The 24,440-nt window shown below is 48.9% G+C and overlaps 1 protein-coding gene across 1 annotated transcript in view; it reads right to left on the bottom strand.

The window, feature by feature from the left end:
* Positions 1 to 22,389, bottom strand: part of yeats2 (YEATS domain containing 2) — a 189,478-nt gene extending 167,089 nt beyond the window's left edge. Inside the window, 2 exon segments of the mRNA XM_038815545.1 lie at positions 22,260 to 22,290; positions 22,292 to 22,389. Coding sequence (XP_038671473.1) covers positions 22,260 to 22,290; positions 22,292 to 22,360 — 100 coding nt within the window. The 5' untranslated portion in view covers positions 22,361 to 22,389.
* Positions 22,390 to 24,440: the final 2,051 nt, after the last annotated feature.

Here is a 24,440-nt window from a genome sequence, read left to right as displayed (position 1 = left end):
TAAAATTCTAGAATCGATCGTTAAGGATGAGGTTTCTAAATTCTTGGAAGAGCAGGGTCGGATTAGAACAAGTCAACATGGATTTAGTAAGGGGAGGTCGTGCCTGACGAACCTGTTAGAATTCTTTGAGGAGGTGACAAGTAGGTTAGACCAGGGAAACCCAGTGGATGTGGTCTATCTGGATTTCCAAAAGGCCTTTGATAAGGTGCCACACAGGAGGCTGCTGAGTAAGGTGAGGGCCCATGGTGTTCGAGGTGAGCTACTGGCATGGGTTGAGGATTGGCTGTCTGACAGAAGGCAGAGAGTTGGGATAAAAGGTTCTTTTTCGGAATGGCAGCCGGTGACCAGCGGTGTCCCACAGGGTTCAGTGTTGGGGCCGCAGCTGTTCACCATATATATTAATGATCTGGATGAAGGGACTGGGGGCATTCTAGCGAAGTTTGCCGATGATACGAAGTTAGGTGGTCAGGCAGGTAGTGCTGAGGAAGTGGGGAGGCTGCAGAAGGATCTAGACAGTTTGGGAGAGTTGTGCAGGAAATGGCTGATGCAATTCAACGTGAGAAAATGTGAGGTCTTGCACTTTGGAAAAAAGAATCCAAGCATAGACTACTTTCTAAACGGTGAGAAAATTCATAATGCCAAAGTACAAAGGGATCTGGAAGTGCTAGTCGAGGATTCCCTAAAGGTAAACATGCAGGTTGAATCCGTGATTAAGAAAGCGAATGCAATGTTGTCATTTATCTCAAGAGGGTTGGAATATAAAAGCAGCGATGTGCTACTGAGCCTTTATAAGGCTCTGGTTAGGCCCTATTTGGAGTACTGTGTCCAGTTTTGGGCCCCACATCTCAGGAAGGACATACTGGCACTGGAGCGTGTCCAGCGGAGATTCACACGGATGATCCCTGGAATGGCGGGTCTAACATATGAGGAACGGCTGAGGATCCTGGGATTGTATTCATTGGAGTTTAGAAGGTTAAGGGGAGATCTAATAGAAACTTACAAGATAATACATGGCTTAGAAAGGGTGGACGCAAAGAAACTGTTTCCGTTAGGCGAGGAGACGAGGACCCGTGGGCACAGCCTTAGAATTAAAGGGGGTAAATTCAGAACAGAAATGCGGAGACATTTCTTCAGCCAGAGAGTGGTGGGCCTGTGGAATTCATTGCCGCGGAGTGCAGTGGAGGCCGGGACGCTAAATGGCTTCAAGGCAGAGATAGATAAATTCTTGATGTCGCGAGGAATTAAGGGCTACGGGGAGAATGCTGGTAGGTGGAGTTGAAATGCCCATCAGCCATGATTGAATGGCGGAGTGGACTCAATGGGCCGAATGGCCTTACTTCCACTCCTATATCTTATGATCTTATTGCCCGTCCCTAGTTGCCCTTCAGAAGGTGCTGAACTGCCTTCTTGAACCGCTGCAGTCCCTGAGGTGTAGGTATACCTACAGTGCTGCTAGGGAGGCAGCTCCAGGATTCCACAGGTGCTGCCTGACATGCTAAATATTTACAGTTTCTCTATTTTTATTTCAGATTTTTAGCATCTGCAGTATTTTGCTTTTGCATTGGAGGTTCAAGAAATTTGCATGTGACTCACTGAACTAAGTTCTTCCTCTTAGGCAAAATGTAGGCTGTGCCATTCAAGAGGATATAGTCATGGGCATGATGCTGCTGGAAGAATATCAAGTAGGTTTAATTAAACATTCACTGCGGTCTTTTCTATACTTTGCGACACAGGCAAGTTTCATTGATTTTCCACGGGACATATGTTTGAAGACTACTTGAGAGGTTAGTGGGCTGGACAAACGTGTGGCAGATACAGTTAAATGTAGCAAAATGCGAAGTAGAATACACTGATTGGGGGAAAAAAGATTTTCTTGGTTATTCATTGCCACATTTGTATGTTTGCAAAATAATTGCAACGTGGTTTGTGCCTCCAGAATTTACAAAGTATCAAAATTTGAACTGTTTGTGTGCTATTATGTCTCAAGGCCTTATTTCATCAGACATGCTATTATGCTGCTAGGTGTTTCCTTCAAGCCAGTCCAGTTACATCCCTTAATTGTGCCAGCTGATAAAACAACAAGATATCTAAATACATCAATTAAAATTACACTGGGCAGGGCAGACGCTGGCGCAGTGGTTAGCACTGCTGCCTCACAGCGCCGAGGTCCCAGGTTTGAGTCCAGCTCTGGGTCACTGTCTGTGTGAAGTTTGCACATTCTCCCCATGTTTGCGTGGGTTTCGCCCCCACAACCCAAAAATGTGCAGAGTAGATGGATTGGCCACGCTAAATTGCCCCTTAATTGGAAAAAAATGAATTGGGTACTCTAAATTTAAGCAAAGAAAATTACACTGGGTGGCACAGTGGTCAGCACTGCTGCCTCACGGCGCCAAGGATTCGGGTTCAATCTCGGCCCCGGGTCACTGTCCGTGTGTCTGCGTGGGTCTCACCCCTGCAACCCAAAGATGTGCAGGGTAGGTGGAGTTGCGGAGGTAAACTGCTCCTTAATTGGAAATTGATTTTAAAAATTACAGCCTGTAATCAGTACCAGGTATATTACGCTCTAAATAAATCATCCAAATGCGTCAGTTGAAATGGCAACGTGTAACTCACTTACGGGTATTACTATTCCACACATAAATCATCTGAACACTCAATTAATCTCTGTTATTCACTCCTATTTAGGGTTGTCAGCCCTCTAGGATTGTGCTGGAGTCTCCAGGAATGAAAGATTAATCTCCTGCACACTGTTGCAAGTGTAAGCAACAAGGGAGAGAAGTTAAAGCGATACAATGAAGCAACTATTTTTTCCCAATTTATTAGAGCACGATTTGTTTATTAGATAAAAAAATATTGGAGATGCGAAAAACAAGGCGGTTTAACTGGTTTGTAGAGTTAGAGGCAGGAAGTTCAGGGCATCACTGCAGGAGTTCCTCAGGGGAGTGTCCGAGGCCCAACCATCTTCAACTGCTTCATCGATGACCTTCCTTCCATCATAAGGTCAGAAATGGGAACGTTCGCTGATGATTGCAGAAACTTCAGCACTATTTGCCACTTCTCGGATACTGAAGCAGTCTATGTCCAAATGCAGCAAGACCTGGACAATATCCAGCGTGGGCCAACAAGTGGTAAGTAACATTCACAGTCAGGCAACGACCATCTCATGACCAAGCGAGAATCTAACCATGACCTTCAATGGCATTACCATCGCTAAATTCCCCCACTATCAACATTCTGGGAACTACCATTGAACCAAAACAGAACTGGGCTCGTCATAAAAATACTATGGCTAGCGAGCAGGTCAGATGCTAGGAATCCTACGGGAGTAACTCACCTCTTGACTCCCCAAATCCTGTCCACCATCTACAAGGCACAAGTCAGGATGGATATTCTCCACGACTGGATGAGCGCAGCTCCAACAACACTCAAGAAGCTCAACACCATCCAGGACAAAGCAACCCACTTGATTGCTCCCCCTTCCACAAACATTCATTCCACCATCGACAAAACAATAGCAGCCGTGTGTACCATCCACAAGATGCACAGCAGGAACTCACCAAGGCTCCTTAGGCAGCACCTTCCAAACCCATAACCACTACCATCTAGAAGGGCAAGGGCAGCAGATCAGGGACCATCACTGCCTGGAGGTTCCTGTCAAAGCCACTCACCATCCTGACTTTGAAATATATCTCTGTTCCTTGCTGTTGTTCAATCCTGGAACTCCCTCCATGACAGCACAGTAGGTGTACCTACACCTCAGGGACTGCAGCAGTTCAAGAAGGCAGCTCACCATCCCCTCCTCAAGGGCAACTTGGAATGGGCAATAGATGCTGGCCTTGCTAGCAATACCCATAAAAGAATTAAAAATTTCAAGTGGTAACATTTCCAGGAATACATCTGATCATTGTTGACAACCTTCCCATGTATTGGTGATCGTATATATTGAAGTGTTAAAAACCTCAATTATATTCTGATCTGCAATTCATTCCCAGAGAGCGCCTCTCAATCTCTGTAACCTCCTCCAGTCACACAATCTTCCCGAGATCTCTGCATTCTTTCAATTCCAGCTTCTTCAGCATCCCTGGTTTGATCACTCCACCACCAGCGGTCGTGCCTTCATCTGCCAAGACCGTAAAATCTGGAATTTCCTTGCTAAACCTTTTCTTCTCTCTAACTCTTTCAAACGCTCCTCCAAGCCTACCTCTTCGACTGAGATTTTGATCATGTCTCCTATTAGCTCTCACGTCGCTCGGTGTAAAATTTTCTATCACGCAGGTATTTCAGGTATTTTGCTCGGTTAAAAGTGCTGTATAAATGGAAGTTTTTTTTAAAATAATTTTTATTCAAATTTTTCAATAACAAATTTTCTCCCAACAATAAAGTAAACAAGGTGTAGAAATAAACAGAAAGAAGGACCCCCCCCAATACGAAGCAATAAATTAATAATACAAAAAAGAAAATAGCAAACACACCGTTGCAAAAACAAACCCCCTTGACAGCCCCCTAACCCACCCCCCCCTTAACCTCTTTCCCCCCCCCTTACCCTCTCCCCCCCCGGGGTTGCTGCTGAGATTGACCACCCTTTAACCCTCCGTCAGAAAATCGAGAAAGGGCTGCCACAGCCGGAAGACACCGACCCCCTCAGGGCGAACTTGACCTTCTCCAGCCTGATGAACCCGGCCATGTCATTAATCCAGGCCTCCGGGCTCGGGGGCTTCGCGTCCCTCCACTGTAAGAGAATCCTACGCCGGGCTACTAGAGACGCAAAGGCCAGGGTACGGCCTCTCTCGCCTCCTGCACTCCCGGCTCCAATGCTACCCCAAAGATCGCGAGCCCCCAGCCTGGCTCCACCCTGGAGCCGACCACCTTGGACAAAGTCCCCGCCACCTCCTTCCAAAACCCTCCAACACCGGACACGCCCAGAACATGTGGGTGTGGTTCGCCGGGCCTCCCGAACACCTCCCACACCTGCCCTCTTCCCCCAAAGAACCGGCTCATCCTGGCCCCCGTCATGTGCGCCCTATGCAGCACCTTCAGCTGAATTAAGCTGAGCCGTGCAGGGCGTCCGCCCACGTCCCATCATCGATCTCCTCCCCTAGCTCCTCCTCCCACTTCGCTTTCAGCTCTTCCACCGAGGCCTCCTCCTCCTGCATCACCTGATAAATTGCTGAGATCCTGCCCTCACCGACCCACGTCCCCGAGAGCACCCTGTCCTTCACCCCCCTAGGCGGCAGTAGCGGAAACTCCGCCACCTGCCACTTGACAAACACCCTAATTTGCATATACCTGAAAGCATTCCCGGGGGGAGACCCCACTTCCCCTCCAACTCCTCTAAAGTCGCAAACTTCCCATCGAGGAAACGGTCCCCCATCCGCCTGATGCCTGCCCTGTGCCAACTCAAAAACCCACCATCTATTCTCCCTGGTGCAAACCGGTGATTGCCCCGTATCGGGGCCCACACTGAGGCCTTCACTTCCCCACTATGCCGCCTCCACTGCCCCCAAATTTTGAGGGAAGCCACCACTACCGGACTCGTAGAATACCTTGCCGGGGGGAGTGGGAGCGGGGCCGTCACCAATGCCTCCAAACTCGTACCCACACAGGACGCCACCTCCAACGTATAAATGGAAGTTGATATTGTTGTATCAGCTTTTCCCACTTCCTGGGGCTAACATGTTTTGGCCATGTTAGGCATGCTGCCATCAGTGAGGTGCATGGGTCTTTTTGAAGCATGTTTTGAAAGTTGCCATAATAAAAGTGAAAAATTGGAATTGTACTTATTACAGGCAAAAGGCATTAGATGCATATCACTTACTGAACTTATTAAAAAAAAAACTGCCTGGACTGGATTTATAAAAAGGCAGGAAACTGATGCAATGCTAGGCAATAGCTGCAACTCAAAACATTCTTGTGGTGGGTGTCACCGTTTATTTTGTCCTTGATTTTGTCAGACTGCTTTAGCCTGCTTTCCCACAAGGAAGAACTCAAGTCAGAATACATGGGCTGCGTAGCACAGAGCTGGCCATCAAAACTGAATATCTCTTCAATTGCCTCCCACTATGCCCCCCCCCCCCCCCCTTGTTTGCAACTCTCTGCCAGAGACACTTCCTAACTACCTGGAAAACTTCTGTCACTCATCAGTGAAGGACTGAAACTGTAACATCAACACTGTAGATATTGCACCTGCAATGTTGTGGACAAGTTAACACTTCCCTAAAGATTATAAGGGAATTGCATTTATTGCAATGTAACACTCTGCCATTGTAAAGCACATTATTCACTCCATTATGAACTCCAGCCACCGACTTTTATGGGCCTGAAGGTTTGAAAAGGGCCGCTGTCAATGCCTTTTTGGTGGGTAAGTTCCTAATCAGAGCACCAAATCCGTTCCCTGTCAGCGAATTAACAGACGGTGAACCTTGTCTCTGTTGTTCTCAAGAGGTCATGGGGACACAGAATCACAGATGTGTCATGTCGTAGATGGAGGTCATTCGGCCCATTGCGCCTGCACCCACACATATGGGACATAAAAAGCTTCGACACCTCAGTCGCAGCAGACAGTAATGTCTCGAACAACAAGTGCAGCCACTTACATAGGTAAACGCTGCAGCAATCTACCACATTGCAATATCCCATAATCTGCAGCGGGGATAGCAAGTAACAGTGAGACAGACTGACGGTCCGGAGGCACTGGAGGACTTTCTACACCAATGGATTCCTACCCCGGCGGGTGCTAATACTTCAGCTTCACCTGTAGCTCAATTGGTTGCACTCTTACCTTTCAAGTCAGAAGGTTGTGGGTCATCACCCAAACTCAAAATGCACCCTAATTCTCCAGTGCAATACTGAGGGAGTGCTGCTTTCATAGAAGCATAGAATGCATGAGGCCATTCGGCCTATTGAGTCTGCAGCGACTCTCTGAAAGAGTACCCTACCTGGGCCCACTCCTCCTCCCCATTCCCCTAACCCCACTCAACCTTTAGACACTAAGGGGTAATTTAGCATGACTAATCCACCTAACCTGCACATCTTTGGACTGTGGGAGGAATCCGGAGCACCCGGACGAAACCTACGCAGACATGGGGAGAAAATGCAAACTCCACATAGACAAGGCCGGAGGCGAACATGGGTCCATGGCATTGTGAGGCAGCAATGCTAACCACTGTGCCACGGTTCTTTCTGCTATAAAACGTTAAACTGAGCTCTCAGGTGGTTGTAAATGATGCAGCAGCATTGCAAAGAAAAGCAAAGGAATTCCTCCTTGCGTCCTGGCCAACATTTTACTTTATCCAAACATCAAAATTCTAAGACACAGATGATCTAATTGTGGGGAGCTTGCTGTATGCAAATAGTTGTCCCAATAAAAATACAAGTTCTTTGTTCAAGAGAGAACGTTTCAAGAGAGAACGTTATGAGGAAGCGATTAAATTAAAATAAGCAGGTAAACAAATGTCAGGTGTGTTGTGTGTCAGAACAAGGTTAGCCAGGCAGTGATAGATGGAACATTAGAACATGGGACAGCATCTGGGTACGGTATAGGGGTCTCGCTGGCTCTCGACTCGTGCTGCATCTTTCCGGGAAGACCCGCCAAACCTCAAACCAATCAGGCATTGGCGAGGCCACCGGCAGGCCTTCCATGGAATTAAGACCCCGGTGGCAGATATCACAAAATTGTTACGAGACAGAAGGAGGCTGTTCAGTCCATCATGACTGCACCGACTCGGACTTCCGGTTGCTGTTATGCGGAGCTAAGCCGCACGTTCGGCAGCTCCCGCTAAAAACGGACTTTGGGGCTCTTTTCAGGGCCCCCAACGGAGCTTTTTTGACGATTCCCGACGTGGGAAGGGGTCTGCAGTAGATCCCCAGGGTTCTATGGTCCGGACCAGGAGTGGGGTGAGCAGAAAAGCGGTGGCAGCGTCCCTGGAAAAGCGGGGGAAGGGAAACAAAATGGCGGCCGGCAGAGGCCTCGAGGAGTGGAGGCAGTGGGCCCAGGAGCAGCAGGAGACTCTTTGGCGCTGCTTCCAGGAGCTTAAGGTGGAGTTGCTGGAGTCGCTGAAGGCTACCACCAGAGAGCTGACGGAGACTCAGACAGCCCAGGGGGCCGCAAACGGAAGCTGCAGCAGCAGGCCTCCAAAAGGGAGGATGAGGCCGTGGCCGTCGCGGGGAAGGTGGAGATGCACGAGGCGCTCCATAAAAAGTGGCAGGAGCGGTTCGAGGAGCTGGACAACCGGTCGAGGCGGAAGAATTTACGGATCCTGGGCCTCACGGATGGGCTGGAGGGGTCGGACCTGGCGGCCTATGTGGTCGTTATGCTGAATTCGTTGATGGGAGCTCGGTCCTTCCAGGGGCCCCTGGAGCTGGAGGGGGCCCACAGAATACTGGCTAGGAGGCCCAAGCCGAATGAGCCGCCGCGGGTGGTGTTGGTGCGGTTCCACTGGTTCGTTGACCGGGAGTGCGTGCTCCGATGGGCCAAGAAGGAGCGGAGCAGCAAGTGGGAGAACACGGAGGTGCGGATCTTCCAGGACTGGAGTGCGGAGGTGGCTAAGAGGAGGGCCGGGTTCAACCGGACGAAGGCGGTGCTCCACAGATGGAGTGTGAAGTTTGGCATGTTGCAGCCGGCGCGTCTGTGGGTCACCTACAAGGACCGGCACCATTATTTTGAGTCCCCGGAGGAGGCGTGGGCCTTTGTGCAGGCTGAGAAACTGGACTCAAACTGGGGGTCAAGGATGGGGGTTTTGTATGAAAATGTCTGTGTTTAATTTTTGCTCTGGAGTAGGGGGTTCTCTGTTTAATGCAGGATGTGTGTTGGCTTTAGGGTGGGTGGGGCGATGTCTTTATGTCTTTTTGTATGGGTCTGGTGGACGGGTTCGGGCAGGGAGGTAAACTGGGAGTGCGGGGAGCTGGTGGGAGTTGCCCTAGAGGAGGCGGGGTTGGGCAGGGCGAAAGCGCAGGCTTTTCTCTGGTTTCCCGCGCTGCGGGATGATGGGGGGCGAGGTCGGGGCTGAGAAGCGCGGCCCTTTGCTGGCTGTTATTTTTCCGCGCAGGAGCTTTGGGGGGGGGGGGGGGGGGGGGAGTTGAAGGAGGAGGAGGAGTCCCATGTGGGGAGGGGTCGGAGGTGCGGCGGGAGTCGCCAGGGTCAGCAGAAGTTAGCTGGCTCACGGGAGTGCTGCGGAGGGGAGGGCGCGGCTAGGAGGGGTCCTAGCTCCGGGGGGGGGGGGGGGGGGGGGGGGGGGGTGTGTACCGGGTTGCTGCTGAAATGGCCAGAAGGAGCCGGCTGAGCGGGGGATGCTGGCCAGTGGCAGGCAGGGGATGGGTTATGGCTAGACGGCAGGGGAGGGGGGCAGGGAGACCTCTGATCCGGCTGATAACTTGGAATGTGAGGGGGCTGAACGGGCCAGTCAAACGGGCCCGGGTGTTTGCGCACTTGAAGGTGCTGAAGGCGGATGTGGCTATGCTCCAAGAGACACACCTGAAGGTGGCGGACCAGGTTCGACTGAGGAAGAGGTGGGTGGGCCAATTATTTCATTCAGGGCTGGATGAGAGGAATCGGGGGGGTGGCGATCCTGGTGGGAAAGAGGGTGCCGTTTGAGGCGTTGAAGGTGGTGGCTGACAGTGGCGGGAGGTATGTGATGGTGAGTGGTAAGCTGCAGGGGGAGCGGGTGGTGTTGGTGAATGTTTACGCCCCAAACTGGGACGATGCGGGGTTTATGCGGTGCATGTTGGGCCGCATTCTGGACCTGGAGGTGGGAGGCCTGATCATGGGGGGGACTTAAACACGGTGCTGGATCCCCTATTGGATCGATCCAAGTCCCGGACGGGTAGGAGGCCGGCGGCGGCTAAGGTGTTGAGGGGATTTATGAATCAGATGGGAGGGGTGGATCCCTGGAGGTTTGCGAGGCCAAGGGCCAGGGAGTACTCGTTTTTCTCCCACGTGCATAAGACCTATTCTAGGATTGATTTTTTTGTCCTGAGCAGGGGGCTGGTTTCGAGGGTGGAGGATGTTGAATACTCTGCCATTGCCATTTCGGATCATGCCCCGCATTGGGTGGACCTCGGGCTGGGGGAGGAGAGGGACCAACGTCCGCTCTGGCGCTTGGAGGTGGGGCTGCTGGCAGATGAGGAGGTGGCCGGGAGGGTTCGGGGGTGTATCAAGAGGTACCTTGAGGCCAACGATAATGGGGAGGTCCGAGTGGGGACGGTCTGGGAAGCATTGAAGGCGGGGATTAGAGGGGAGTTGATTTCCATCCAAACCCATAGGGAGAGGGGGGAGCAGAGGGAGAGATCGGTAGGGAAGATGGTGAAGGTGGATAGGAGATATGTGGAGGCTCTGGAGGAGGGATTGCTGGGGGAGCGGCGTAGCCTTCAGGCCAGGTTCGATCTATTGACTACCAGAAAGGCGGAAGCTCAGTGGAGGAAAGCACAGGGGGCGGTGTATGAATATGGGGAGAAGGCGAGCAAGGGGGCAGCATGGTAGCATTGTAGATAGCACAATCGCTTCACAGCTCCAGGGTCCCAGGTTCGATTCCGGCCTGGGTCACTGTCTGTGCGGAGTCTGCACATCCTCCCCGTGTGTGCGTGGGTTTCCTCCGGGTGCTCCGGTTTCCTCCCACAGTCCAAAGATGTGAAGGTTAGGTGGATTGGCCATGATAAATTGCCCATAGTGTCCAAAATTGCCCTTAGTGTTGGGTGGGGTTACTGGGTTATGGGGATAGGGTGGAGGTGTTAACCTTTGGTAGGGTGCTCTTTCCAGGAGCCGGTGCAGACTCGATGGGCTGAATGGCCTCCTTCTGCACTGTAAATTCTATGTAAATCTATGTAAAGATGCTGGCACACCAGCTCCAAAAGCGAGACGCGGCCAGGGAGATTGGGGGAGTGACGGATAGAGATGGGGAGGTGGTGCGGAGGGGGCTAGACGTGTTGTATTTTATATTTTCCCCGCGTCTTGACTGTGATAGAGAAATTCAAACAGCATTCATTAGGTAAGCAAAACTGAACTTTATTTCCGAATTTGAACTGACTGCTAGCAGTAAATGGCTGATACTTGGAGTCGGAAAGCAGTCAATTACAAACTGCTGAGTCCGTCCCAAGTCTGCGATATTACAGGAAAATAAGGCGATTCTTATACATTATAGGATCAAGATAACATGAATACAGCTTGGTCAGGAATTTGATCGAAAGTAAAACATAAGTAATAATCGTTACAATGGCGTCACCTTGCTGACCTTTAGGGGACTGGAGTCTCATATCATTATCTTGTCTTTGTTTTAAGAAAGGGAAGAAGTTGTTTAGGAACAGGAAGAAATAGTTGTTCAGCTTGTTATGTATTGAGACTACATTTAGGCTCATGATGAAAACACCTTATCTTAGAATTTTAGAGTCACTCGGTTCTTAGGTCAAGTCGACCTCGGCTGTGTATATCTGTGTATTTTGAATCTGTGCCTTAGGTTAAATTCAATTGTACCAAGAAGACTTGACTAGTTTTCCCATCATGCCATTATTTGCTTCACACAATACCGCAGACGTTAATGGGGTCTTTAGGGACTTTTATGGGGAACTGTACCGGTCTGAACCCCCGGTGGAGGGGGGGGGGGGAATGGGGCGCGTCTTGGACAAGCTACGATTTCCGAGGGTGGAGGAGGGGCAGGTGGAGGGACTGGGGGCGCCGATTGAGCTGGAGAAGCTGGTTAAAGGGATAGGAAGCATGCAGTTGGGAAGGCGCCGGGGCCGGATGGGTTTCCGGCCGAATTTTATAATTTTATAAAATGTATGCGGACCTGTTGGGCCCCCTGTTGGTCCAAACCTTTAACGAGGGGGGGGGGGGGGGGGGGGGGGGGGAAACAAGGACCATCTGCAGTGTGGGTCATATAGGCCGATCTCGCTGCTAAATGTAGACGCCAAGCCGCTGGCAAAGATATTAGCCACAAGAATAGAGGATTGTGTGCCAGGGGTCATTCACGAGGACCAGACGGGGTTTGTGAAGGGAAGGGAGTTGAATACCAACATACGAAGGCTCCTCAACGTCATTATGATGCCGACTGTGGAAGGGGAGGCGGAGATAGTGGTGGCATTAGATGAGGAGAAGGCCTTTGATAGGGTTGAGTGGGGATATCTGTGGAAGGTGTTGGAAAGGTTTGGGTTTGGGGAGGGGTTTGTCCGTTGGGTGAGGTTGCTTTATGAAGCCCCGATGGAGAGTGTAGCCACGAATAGGAGGAGGTCGGAGTACTTTCGGCTGCACCGGGGGACGAGACAGGGGTGTCTCCTGTCCCCCTTGCTCTTTGCGTTGGCAATTGAGCCCCTGGCCATGGCGTTGAGGGAGTCAGGGAACTGGAGGGGCCTGGTGCGGGGTGGGGAGGAGCATCGAGTGTCGCTTTACGCGGACGACCTGTTGCTGTATGTGGCGGACCCGGTGGGGGGGATGCCGGAGGTGATGAGGGTTCTCAGCGAATTTGGGGGCTTCTCTGGGTATAAGCTCAACCTGGGTAAGAGCGAGTTGTTCGTGGTGCACCCGGGGGATCAGGAGGAGGGGATTGGTAGGCTCCCACTGAAGCAGGCAGGGAGGAGCTTCAGGTACCTAGGAGCCCAGGTGGCTGGGAGCTGGGGGGCCCTGCACAAGCTCAACCTCACAAGGTTGGTGGAGCAGATGGAGGAGGAGTTCAAAAGGTGGGATATGTTACCGCTGTCACTGGCGGGGAGGGTGCAGTCAGTCAAGATGACGGTGCTCCCGAGGTTTTTGTTCCTGTTCCAGTGCCTTCCAATCCTTATCCCGAAGGCCTTTTTTAGGAGAGTTAACAGGAGTATTACGGGATTTGTGTGGGCGCATGGGACTCCAAGGGTGAGAAGGGTGTTCTTGGAACGGGGCAGGAATAGGGGGGGGCTGACGCTGCCCAACCTTTGTGGGTACTACTGGGCAGCCAACACATCGATGGTGCTTAAGTGGGTAATGGACGGGGAAGGGGCAGCATGGAAGAGGATGGAGATGGCGTCCTGTGTGAGCACGAGCCTGGAGGCGCTGGTAACGGCGCCGTTGCCGCTCCCTCCAACGAGGTATACCACGAGCCCGGTGGTGGCGGCTACCCTCAAAATTTGGGGGCAATGGAGACGGCATAGGGGAGAGGTGAGGGGCTCGTGGAGTCCCCGATACGGGGGAACCATCGGTTTGTTCCAGGGAGCATCGATGGCGGATTTCTGGGCTGGCACAGGGTAGGTGTTAGGAGGTTGAGGGACCTGTTTGTGGATGGGAGGTTCGCGAGCTTGGGGGAGTTAGAGGGGAAGTTTGGGCTCCCACCGGGGAACATGTTTAGGTACATGCAGGTTAGGGCGTTCGCCAGGCGGCAGGTGGAGGGGTTCCCCTTGCTGCCCCCACGTGGGGTACGGGACAGGGTGCTCTCGGGGGTGTGGGTTGGAGGAGGGAGGATTTCGGACATATACCGTGTAATGCAGGAGGTAGACGAGGCCTCGGTGGAGGAGCTGAAGGGTAAATGGGAAGAGGAGCTGGGTGAGGAGATTGAGGAGGGGACGTGGGCGGATGCCCTAGAAAGGGTGAATTCCTCCTCTTCCTGTGCGAGGCTTAGCCTCATACAGTTCAAGGTGCTGCATAGGGCCCACATGACTGGGACGAGGATGAGTAGGTTTTTCGGGGGCGAAGACAGGTGTGCTAGGTTCTCGGGGAGCCCAGCGAACCACGACCAAATGTTTTGGGCATGCCCAGCGCTGGGGGAGTTTTGGAAGGGGGTAGCAAGGACGGTGTCGAGGGTGGTGGGATCCAGGGTCAAGCCAGGCCGGGGACTCGCAATTTTGGGGTTGCAGTGGAGCCGGGTGTGCAGGAGGCGAAAGAGGCCGGTGTTCTGGCCTTTGCGTCCCTAGTAGCCCGGCGGAGGATCGTGCTTCAATGGAAGGATGCGAGGCCCCCAAGCGTGGAGGCCTGGATCAATGATATGGCGGGGTTTATCAAATTGGAGAGGGTGAAATTTGCCCTGAGGGGATCAGTACAGGGGTTCTTTAGGTGGTAGCAGCCTTTCCTGGACTTCCTGGCGGAACGGTAGGGAAATAGGTCGGCAGCAGCAGCAACCTGGGGGGGGATTGGGTTTGGGGGGAGGGAGAAGTGTGTACATGGGTTTGTGGGATGTGACGGGTGTTATCTCGTTCCTTCCTGTTTGCTTTTTTTCGATTTAGTAGTTGCTTTTGTAGTGGGGTGGGTGTACAATGGTTATTCTGTTAATATTGTTTTGTTGTTTATATTTTGTGAAAATCTTAATAAAAAAAATTTTTTTTTTTTTTTAAATGTCTGCACCGACTCTCCAAACAAGCATTATGACTTGGTGCCATTCCCCTGCATTACCCCCCCCCATCATCTAATGCCCTCTTGAATGCCTCGATTGAACCTGCCTCCACCACTCTTCCAGGCAGTGCATTCCAGACCTGAACCACTTGCCTTCTTCTCTCCAAGGACAACAGTCCCAACCTCTCCACTCTATCGACATAACTGAGGTTTCTCATCCATGGAGCCACTCTTGTAAAACTTTTCTGCGCTCTCTCCGGTGCATTCACATCTTTCCTATAGTGTGGCACCCAGGCCTAGGCACAATACTCTAACTGAGGCCCAACTAGTGTCTTGTATAGGTTCAGCATATCCTTGTCCTCTATGCCCTTATTAGTAAAGCCCAAGGCACTATATGTTTTATTAACTGCTCTCTTCTGCCTCCTTCAAAAATCCATGCACTTATACACTCAGGTCCCTTAAGAATTATACCCGTTATTTTCTTTCATCTCTCCACAAATGCATCACCTCACGCTTCTCCGCATTGAACTCCATCTGCTCCCTGTCTGCCCACTTTACCAATTTGTCTTTGTCAAAAATTAATTAAATTTTAAATTCCACCAGTTGGCAATGGTGGGTTTCAAACCCAGGGCCACAAAGCCTTATTCTGCCTTACTAGTCCAGTGGCAATACCTCTACACCATCATGTCCCCTCGCTACAATTTAAAAGTTGAGTGTCCGCACACCAGTTATGCCACAGTAGAGTCACACCTGAAAATCTGGTCTTGAAGATACCATGTTTGCAAGCAAGACGACAGTGACTGGCTGATACCAGTGAAATTAAATTATTTGTCAAAGAACCAGTTGATCACATGTAAATTCTGTCAATAATGGTCAATCAAGAAGATTGGTCCATCAGATTGGAAAAATGAGCAATCAGATCGGTGGTTCTAATCACAGTGTGTTGCTAAAGAGAATGATTTTATGCCTCCCGCCACCCCCTTTCCTCACTGGCAGTCTGTGTGCAATATCAGGTGGAACTTGCAGATGAAAATCCAGGGGAGGTGGGTGTTCACTGGGCAGTGATCTAGTTGATTTCCTAACCCCCTCCCCCCCCCCCCCCCCCCAAACCCACACCACCCTTGATCATGGTCACTGAGGCCCAACCTACAGTCCAGCTCAGGGTTAAGAACACATTTTGACAACACCCAGACTGCCTGGGACACCAGGTCAAACAAGATGCACACGGGTGCTGAGGAACAGCTTGAACAGGTAACGCTGCCTAACTATTTCAGAGGTTCCAGTGCGAGGTGAGAAATAATTATTTTCTGGAGCGATAAAGGGAACGGTGGCCATTCAGCCACCTATTCCTCATCCATCCAGAAAAAGACAACCGCCCTCCCCATCCCATACGCAGCATCAAACAAGTCCATAGTACTGAACTCCATTAAGAACAAAACGTCAAAAATGGGCCCGACCCGAGCCACAGATGGTGATCACTGCTCTTGTCACCAAAATCTGCAGTTTCAATCCAAAGCAACAATCCCATGGTAAAGCTCAGGACATAGTGTACTTACTTGGGCAGAGGGACTTAGATCAGGGGAAATCAATTCCTGATGGGTTCCCACAAGAATTTCACTCAACTTGAGGCGATTTTTCTTGCTCTGGTATTCAATGATTAATGAATTCAAGTAAAGTGATGAATGACCGCACTAAAGAATGCAAGAGAGTTTTAAACTAGTGCACTTTCCAGAGTAGCAGAGTCATTTGAGATATCAGAGGTGGTTAGCCCTGCCTCTTTGAGACTTGTCTCAGAAAGGAAGTCCCTGCTCAGGGTTACAAGCCACGGCCAACAAGGGAACCAGCGGGCTTCCAATGGTGATCCTAGAACCTTGAAGGACAATGTTATAACCCGCACAAGACCTACGGGGTTAGAGCAATCAGTCTCCTCGTGGGTCCTGCCGAATACGAGCTACCCCACCAAGGGGAGCCTGACGGCATTCATGATTGAGATCTGTGCAAAGTCGGCCAGGTATGGAACCAACAGGGCAGGCCCGGCCAGGATCTGGTGTGCATAGTAAATTTCATTGCTTTGCAATAGACCAAGCTTTCTTCTGACCAACTCAGTTCGGACTCATTTGTGGCCTACTAAAGACAACAACTGCTTACTAGGAGCACCCTTCAGGAAGAAGAATTAAGTTTACTTTGAGAACAAATGAGGTAGGCAAAAGGAAACCACCTGAAGTATTCTAAAGTATCCTGAATTAAATTGCTCATTGCGTTTGAAAATGGAACGCTCATATGAGCAACTGAACATTCACACCACACAAGAGCCGGGCAATGACCATCAAGAGAGAATCTAACCATCTTCCCAAGACATTCAATGGCATTACCATTGCTGAATCCCCACTCTCAACATCCTGAGGTGATCACTGACCAGAAACTGAACTGGACTAGCCATGTAAATACTGTGGCTACCAGAGCATGTCAGAGGCTAGGAATCCGGTGGTGAGTAACTCACCTCCTAACTCCCAAAGCCTGTCCACCATCCACAATGCGCAAGCCAGGAGCGTGATAGTATACTCTTCATTTGCCTAGATTAGTGCAGCTTCAACACACTAAAGATGCTGGACATCATCCAAGATAAAACAACCTACTTGACTGGTGCTCCAACCACCATGGGGCAACCACCACTACCCTGGGGGCAGCAGGGTAGCATGGTGGTTAGCATAAATGCTTCACAGCTCCAGGGTCCCAGGTTCGATTCCCGGCTGGGTCACTGTCTGTGTGGAGTCTGCACATCCTCCCCCTGTGTGCGTGGGTTTCCTCCGGGTGCTCCGGTTTCCTCCCACAGTCCAAAGATGTGCGGGTTAGGTGGATTGGCCATGCTAAATTGCCCGTAGTGTCCTAATAAAAGTAAGGTTAAGGTTGTTGGGTTACGGGTATAGGGTAGATACGTGGGTTTGAGTAGGGTGATCATGGCTCGGCACAACATTGAGGGCCGAAGGGCCTGTTCTGTGCTGTACTGTTCTATGTTCTATATTAAACATTCACTCCCTCCACTACCAGCACTTGGTGGCAGCAGTGTGTACAATTACAAGACGCACTGCAGCCAGTCACCAAGGCTCTTTAGGCAGCACCTTCCAAACCTGCGTCCACTATCGAGGAATATCACTGTCTGCAAGCTTCTCTCCAAGTCACACACCATCCTGACTTGGAAATATATCGCTGTTCCTTCACTATTGCTGGGTCACAATCCTAGAATGCCATCCCTAACAGCACAGTGGTGCAACTACACCACGTGGACTTCAGCAGTTCTTGAACCCTTGAGGTTCTAGGATCACCATGGGAAATCTGCTTGTTCTCTGTTTGCCATGGCTCGGTAATGCTCAGCAGGGACCAACTTTCAGGGACAACTCACAAGGAGGCACCTCCGAGGTCTCAGATGACCCTGCTCATGAAAGGATCTCATGAAAGTAGAAATAAAATCTCGGAGTTCACTGCTGCTTCTCAGAGACTATCCATCAAACAGGACGTGGCACACCACCTCAGTTTTGGCATATTAAAAGTGGTTTGTTTTTTACAAACGGCAGATTTGACAGATAACCTGAATGCAACAGATTTAAAGTAAATAATCTTCCGAAGGCACTTGATAAGATGTCGGACAAGAGGTTACAAAGGGAAGTGGTTGAGGCAAATAGCTTAGATGCTTTCAAAAGGAAACTGGATGAGTACATGAGAGGAAAAGGAATTGAAAGATGTGTTGAAAGGCTGAAATGAGGGAGACTGATTTGGAGGAAACCCATGTGCAATATAAACACCACCTCAGACGACTTATCTAAATGGCCTTTTTTTGTGAATTCTACATAAACACAAGGTATAAAGAAGCTTACTTTTCAAATTATTTGGACAACCAAAATGATAGAAAACTAGGTTGACCACCTGCGTTACTCATAAACAAAATCTCCCACATATTCCACTATCAAGTAATGTGCACTGTCGCAAAGTGTTTCGTTGTGTGAACTATAGAAGGAAGCTGGCTGACTAACACCTTAATATAGATGAGTGTGAGGTAGTACAGTGTTATAAAAAGAATAAGAAAGCCTTATCCTTGGAAAATGTGTCCAAATAGGGTAGGGAAGCAGAGAGATCTAGAGTACAGATCATTAAAAGTAGCAATTCAGCTTTAAAAGCCATAAAAAAGCAAACAAAGTACTTGGGTTCATTTCAAGACATAGAATTAGAAAGCAGAGATTGTGTTTGAGTCATATAGAACCATGGTTAGATCACTTGTAGTACAGTGAGCAGTTGGTCTCCACATAATACAAAGGATATAGAGGCATAGAAAAAGTTGCCAAAAGGATTTACTACAATTAAACCAGAATTGAGAGGTTGTTACCTATCAAGAAAGAACCAACAGGCTAGAGTTCTTCACTGTGTTGCCTAATAGAGGACTTTTAGGATTATGAAAAGTTTAAAGGGGTGGCGTGACGATAGAAGTCTTTGGCAGGTAGGATCAAGGATAACCCTAAAGCTTTCTTAGACATGTCAGGAATAAAATATTGACTAGGGTAAGAGTAGGGCCAGTCAAGGACAGTAGTGGGAAGTTGTGTGCTAAATGAATATTTTTCGTCAGTATTCACACAGGAAAAAGACAATGTTGTCGAGGAGAATACTGAGATACAGGCTATTAGACTAGAAGGGCTTGAGGTTCATAAGGAGGAGGTGTTAGCGATTCTGGAAAGTGTGAAAATAGATAAGTCCCCTGGGCCAGATGGGATTTATCCTAGGATTCTCTGGGAAGCTAGGGAGGAGATTGATGAGCCTTTGGCTTTGATCTTTAAGTCATCTTTGTCTGCAGGAATAGTGCCAGAAGACTGGAGGATAGCAAATGTTGTCCCCTTGTTCAAGAGGGGAGTAGAGACAACCCTTCTAGACCAGTGAGCCTCACTTTTGTTGTGGGCAAAGTATTGGAAAGGTTTATAGGAGATAGGATGTATAATCATCTGGAAAGGAATAATTTGATTATGGATAGTCAACATGGTTTTGTGAAGGGTAGGTCGTGCCTCAGAAACCTTAGGGAGTTCTTTGAGAAGCTGACCAAACAGGTGGATGAGGGTAAAGCAGTTGATATGGTGTATATGGATTTCAGTAAAGTGTTTGATAACGTTTCCCATGGTAGGCTATTGCAGAAAATACAGAGGCATAGGATTCAGGGTGATTTAGCAGTTTGGATCAGAAATTGGCGAGCTGGAAGAAGACATAGGGTGATAGTTGATGGGAAATGTTCAGACTGGAGTCCAGTTACTAGTGGTGTACCACAAGGATCTGTTCTGGGGCCCCTGCTGTTTGTCATTTTTATAAATGACCTGGAGGAGGGCGTAGAAGGATGGGTGAGTAAATTTGCAGATGACACTAAAGTCGGTGGAGTTATGGACAGTACGTAAGGATGTTACAAGTTACAGAGGGACATAGATAAGCTGCAGAGCTGGGCTGAGAGGTGGCAAATTGAGTTTAGTGCAGAAAAGTGTGAGGTGATTCATTTTGGAAGGAATAACAGGAAGACAGAGTACTGGGCTAATGGTAAGATTCTTGGTAGTGTGGATGAGCAGAGAGATCTCGGTGTCTATGTACATGGATCCCTGAAAGTTGCCACCCAGGTTGAGAGAGTTGTTAAGAAGGCGTACGGTGTGTTAGCTTTTATTGGTAGAGGGATTGAGTTTTGGAGCCATGAGGTCATGTTGCAGTTGTATAAAACTCTAGTGCGGCCGCATTTGTAGTATTGCGTGCAGTTCTGGTCGCTGCATTATAGGATGTGGAAGCATTGGAAAGGGTGCAGAGGAGATTTACCAGGATGTTGCCTGGTATGGAGAGAAGATCTTATGAGGAAAGGCTGAGGGACTTAAGGCTGTTTTCGTTAGAGAGAAGAAGGTTAAGAGGTGACTTAATTGAGACATACAAGATGATCAGAGGATTAGATAGGGTGGACAGTGAGAGCCTTTTTCCTCAGATGGTGATGTCTAGCACGAGGGGACATAGCTTTAAATTGAGGGGAGATAGATATAGAACAGATGTCAGGGGGAGGTTCTTTACTCAGAGTAGTAATGGCATGGAATGCCCTGCCTGCAACAGTAGTGGACTCGCCAACACTAAGGGCATTCAAATGGTCATTGGATAGACGTATGGACGATAAGGGAATAGTGTGGATGGGCTTTAGAGGTGTTTCACAGGTCGGCGCAACATCGAGGGCCGAAGGGCCTGTACTGCGCTGTAATGTTCTACGTTCTATGTACACTACAGGACGGGCCGGAACTAGGTGGTATTGATACAGGATAGTCATTTATAGATCTAATAGGAATTCAGGAGAAATGTCTTTATCCAGAGTGTAAAATTAGAATGAGGCGAATAGCACAGGTGCATTTAAAGGGAAGCTAGAAAAACACATGGTGAGGAAAGGAGTAGAAGATTATGTGGATGAGGTAAGGTGAAGAGGATGTGATGTTCTATGTGTAGCTAATACTCGGGATGGATTTGTAGTGTACACAAAGACCACAAAAAGCTAAGTCAAATAAACAAAGCTAAAAGTTATTACACTACTTATTTTAGTTTGGTCACTATTCCCAAAACAAGCAATATTATAAATAAACCTACAATTTACACTATACTAACACCTGTCCCATGCACACTATCTTAAATTGTTCTCTGCCTTTTCTCCACTCTCCCCAGAAGCCTGAGAGGCATTCTTTTTTATAGGTCTGCTCCCAGCTCCATCTAGTGGTCAGCTAGAGTATTACATTAACCCTTAATGTGCTAGACATTATACATAATGTCTAGCACATTAAGGGTTAATGTAATACTCTACATTATACATAATATCACAGAGGGGTGTGAGGAGGTTGGTGTGCGAATGGACCTGACAGCTTGAGTGGTCTGTTAAAGTTCAGTAAATACTTCATAACATTAAGACTAGTTCTATAGATATGCAGAGATCTAAGATATTGGGAATATCTCTGATAAAACAGAGAAGGCAAAGGGGAGAATTAATTGAACTTTTTTTAAATTATAAAGGATGAGTGACTAAGGCTGGGGAGTCTGTGATCGAGGTATTCCCCAACAGACTGAGGGGTAAAGTTAAGGGAAATTACTTTCTTGGAGCAGGGAATGCTTAACCACAGGTAGTGTCTCAGGCAAACAGCAAGTTTTAAGGGACAACTGGATAAATATCTGGAGCAGGGAAATATACACGGCTAACAAAAGGATGCCAGGTTGTGCACTTGCTTTGGATTGCTCCAGCAAAGAGCCAACGTAGGCTGAGTGACATCCTTCTGCGTTGTAAGCATTGATAGTTCTGCTGTTCTAAATTCAGTTCAATGGTTGGCGTCAAGGCCCGGCGCACCGAGAATGACGCAGCCGGTGGCACCTAATGACGTCAGCCGCGCATGCGCAGGTTGGCCGGCGCCAACCCACACATGCGCGGTTGCCGTTTTCCCCTCCGCTGCCCCGGAAGACGTGGCGGCTTGATCTTGTGGGCCGGCGGAGGGGAAAGAGTGCGTCTCTTGGAGACGCCGGCCCTACGATCGTTGGGCACCGATCGCGGGCCAGTCCCCTCCTGAGCACGGCCGTGGTGCTCAATCCCCTCTCCGCCCCCACAGGCGCCAAACTCACCTTTCGCGATATGTTCACGCCGGCAGCGACCAGGTGTGGTTGCCGCCGGCATGAACAGGTCAGGAACGGCAGGCCGCTCGGCGTTTTTCACGGCGACCTGCGATTCCTCTCTTGGGGGGGGTGGGAGAATCGCGGGGGCTGCCAGAGCAGCCCTCCCGCGATTCCCCCTCTCGGCCTGGGCAGCGGAGAATCGCGCCTCACATGACGGAATGCCAGGTGAGAAGGGAAACCATTTTGAATTTGTTTTGTTAACTTACTGAAACTTGTGCACCCAAGATGACAAAATACAAGCATTTCCTTTCTGGAGTAATAAAATGGAGAGTTTGCACTTCCTCACCTGAATGTTCAACTGTTTTATATCGTTTTTTCCTGATGACAGACTGAGATATCCTCATAGTCTGGGTCTTTGTCCTCGATTTTTCTTTTCATACCCGACATCTTCACAAAAAGCTGAGGAAAGCTTTGTTCTACAATGAAAAGTTCAGTCTTTAAGATCACTCACTTAAGGTACACTAATGAAAAAGGCTGTGCATTGGCTGCAATCACACCAGTAGTAGGAGCAAGGAAGTCCCCACATCCCCTAAATTAATGGCAGCTGGGTTTCCGGCAAGTTCCATGGTGGCAATTGTGCTTCCATGTACAGTCACACCATGACACTGAGTGGGAGGGCATCAGCACTTATTCTCAGCCAGCTAATGAATATGTAAAGAACTTGCTTGAATGCAGCAATTTTGACAACTTCGGGATGTATGAAGCACTTTGCAGCTAGCAAAGTATTCTTTTTTTGAAATGTAAACGCTGTTGCAAATTGGAAACGCAGCTGTCAAATTGTACATGGCAAAATCCCAGAAAAAGCAATGAGATAAATGACCATATAATCAGTTTGATGGTGGTGTTGGTTGAAGGATAAATATTGATCTAAAATACCAGGGAGAACACCCCTGTTCTTCTTCATGGGATCTTATAAATCAACCAAGAAGACAGATTGGACCTTAGTTTAACGTCTCATCTGAAAGGCGGCACCTTCGACAGTGCAGTACTGTACTCCCTCGGTACTGCACTGGATCGTCGGCCTAGATTAAGTGCTCATGTTTCTGGCTTCATACATTCACAGATCCTCCCTGCTAAAAAAGACAAAAAAAGTGTTAATATGCTGTTAAAGGCCCCACTGAAGAAGGACCAAACCTGTAACAACAGTACCAGTAATTCAGCCTTGATGGCACAGCACTGTGGCACAGTGGTTCTTGCAGTGTCAGGGACCCGGGTTCAATTCCGACCTCGGATGACTGTGTGGAGTTTTCATATTCTCCCTGTGTCTGCGTGGGTTTCCTCCGGTGTTCCGGTTTCCTCCCACAGTCCAAAGATCTGCAGGTGGATTGGCCATGCTAAATTGCCCCAAAGTGTCCAAAGGTTGGGTGGGGTTACGGGGATAGGGCAAGGGATTGGGCCTCGGCAGGGTGCTCTTTCAGAGGGTCGGTGCAGACGTGATGGGCTGAATTACCTCCTTCTGCACTGCAAGAATTCTATGATTCAGTGTAGATCAGGTACTGACTGTTGGGACTCTACAGCTTAGTTATATATGTGCTTCAACAACAGGCAATGAATGATAAAATCGTAAATGCCATCCATTTAGGAAAGCAAGTTGCCCTGATTGCATTTGCAATTACAAAAGAATTTTGTTTTTATTATGGCCCTAATATCTTGAGTGTAATAATGACACACAACTCTGATTGTAGTGTATTAGATAACTGAAAACCTCTGTATTCCCAAAATATCAGACATCAGGCCACATCAGAGCCTAATAATAGGTGGCCATTTGTCAATTTATCTGCGAGCTCACGGTGCTCCAATCCATGGACTCCCTCTCACTTTGTAGACAGGCTGAAAGAGTCTCAGAAGTAATGGCCGCCTGAGTCGCTATTGTGGAGAGCAGAACAACAAACTAATCATCAGGAATCCTTTACCTGCAATACATATCAAAGAAATTCCCAGAGGGAATACTAAGCTCTCTGCAAAACATGTAGCACCCAATGCAGTTTTCATATTGATGCCTCCATACCAAGGGGGGCAGGACAACTTCCATGACTCACAAAAGGTTAAGTCCTAAGATAAGAGCCCATGGTGTTGGAGGTAGTATATTGTATATGGATAAAAAAAATTGGCTAATGGGTAGGAAACAGCAAGTGGGGATAAGGGGTCATTATGTTGGCGACCTGTAACCAGTGGGGTTCCACATGGATCAGTGCTGGGACCGCAACTGTTTACTATATTAATGACTTGGAGGGAGGAAGCAAATGTACTGCAGACAAATTTGCAGACAACACAAAAAATAGGTGGAAGGCAAGTTGCGAGAGGGATACAAATAGTTGGCAAAGAAATATTGATAGGTTAAGTGAGCAAAAAGTTGGCAAATGGAGTGTAATGTCGGAAAATGTGAGGTTGTTCATTTTGGAAGAGAGAGCAAAAGAATAGAGTATTATTTAAATGGAGAAAAACTGCAGAAAGCTGCAACACAAAG

This window comes from Scyliorhinus canicula, chromosome 13, assembly GCF_902713615.1.
Source record: "Scyliorhinus canicula chromosome 13, sScyCan1.1, whole genome shotgun sequence".
Classification (NCBI taxonomy): Eukaryota; Metazoa; Chordata; class Chondrichthyes; order Carcharhiniformes; family Scyliorhinidae; genus Scyliorhinus; species Scyliorhinus canicula.
Note: the sequence above shows the minus strand (reverse complement) of the source record. Positions and strands in the feature narration are given on the sequence as shown.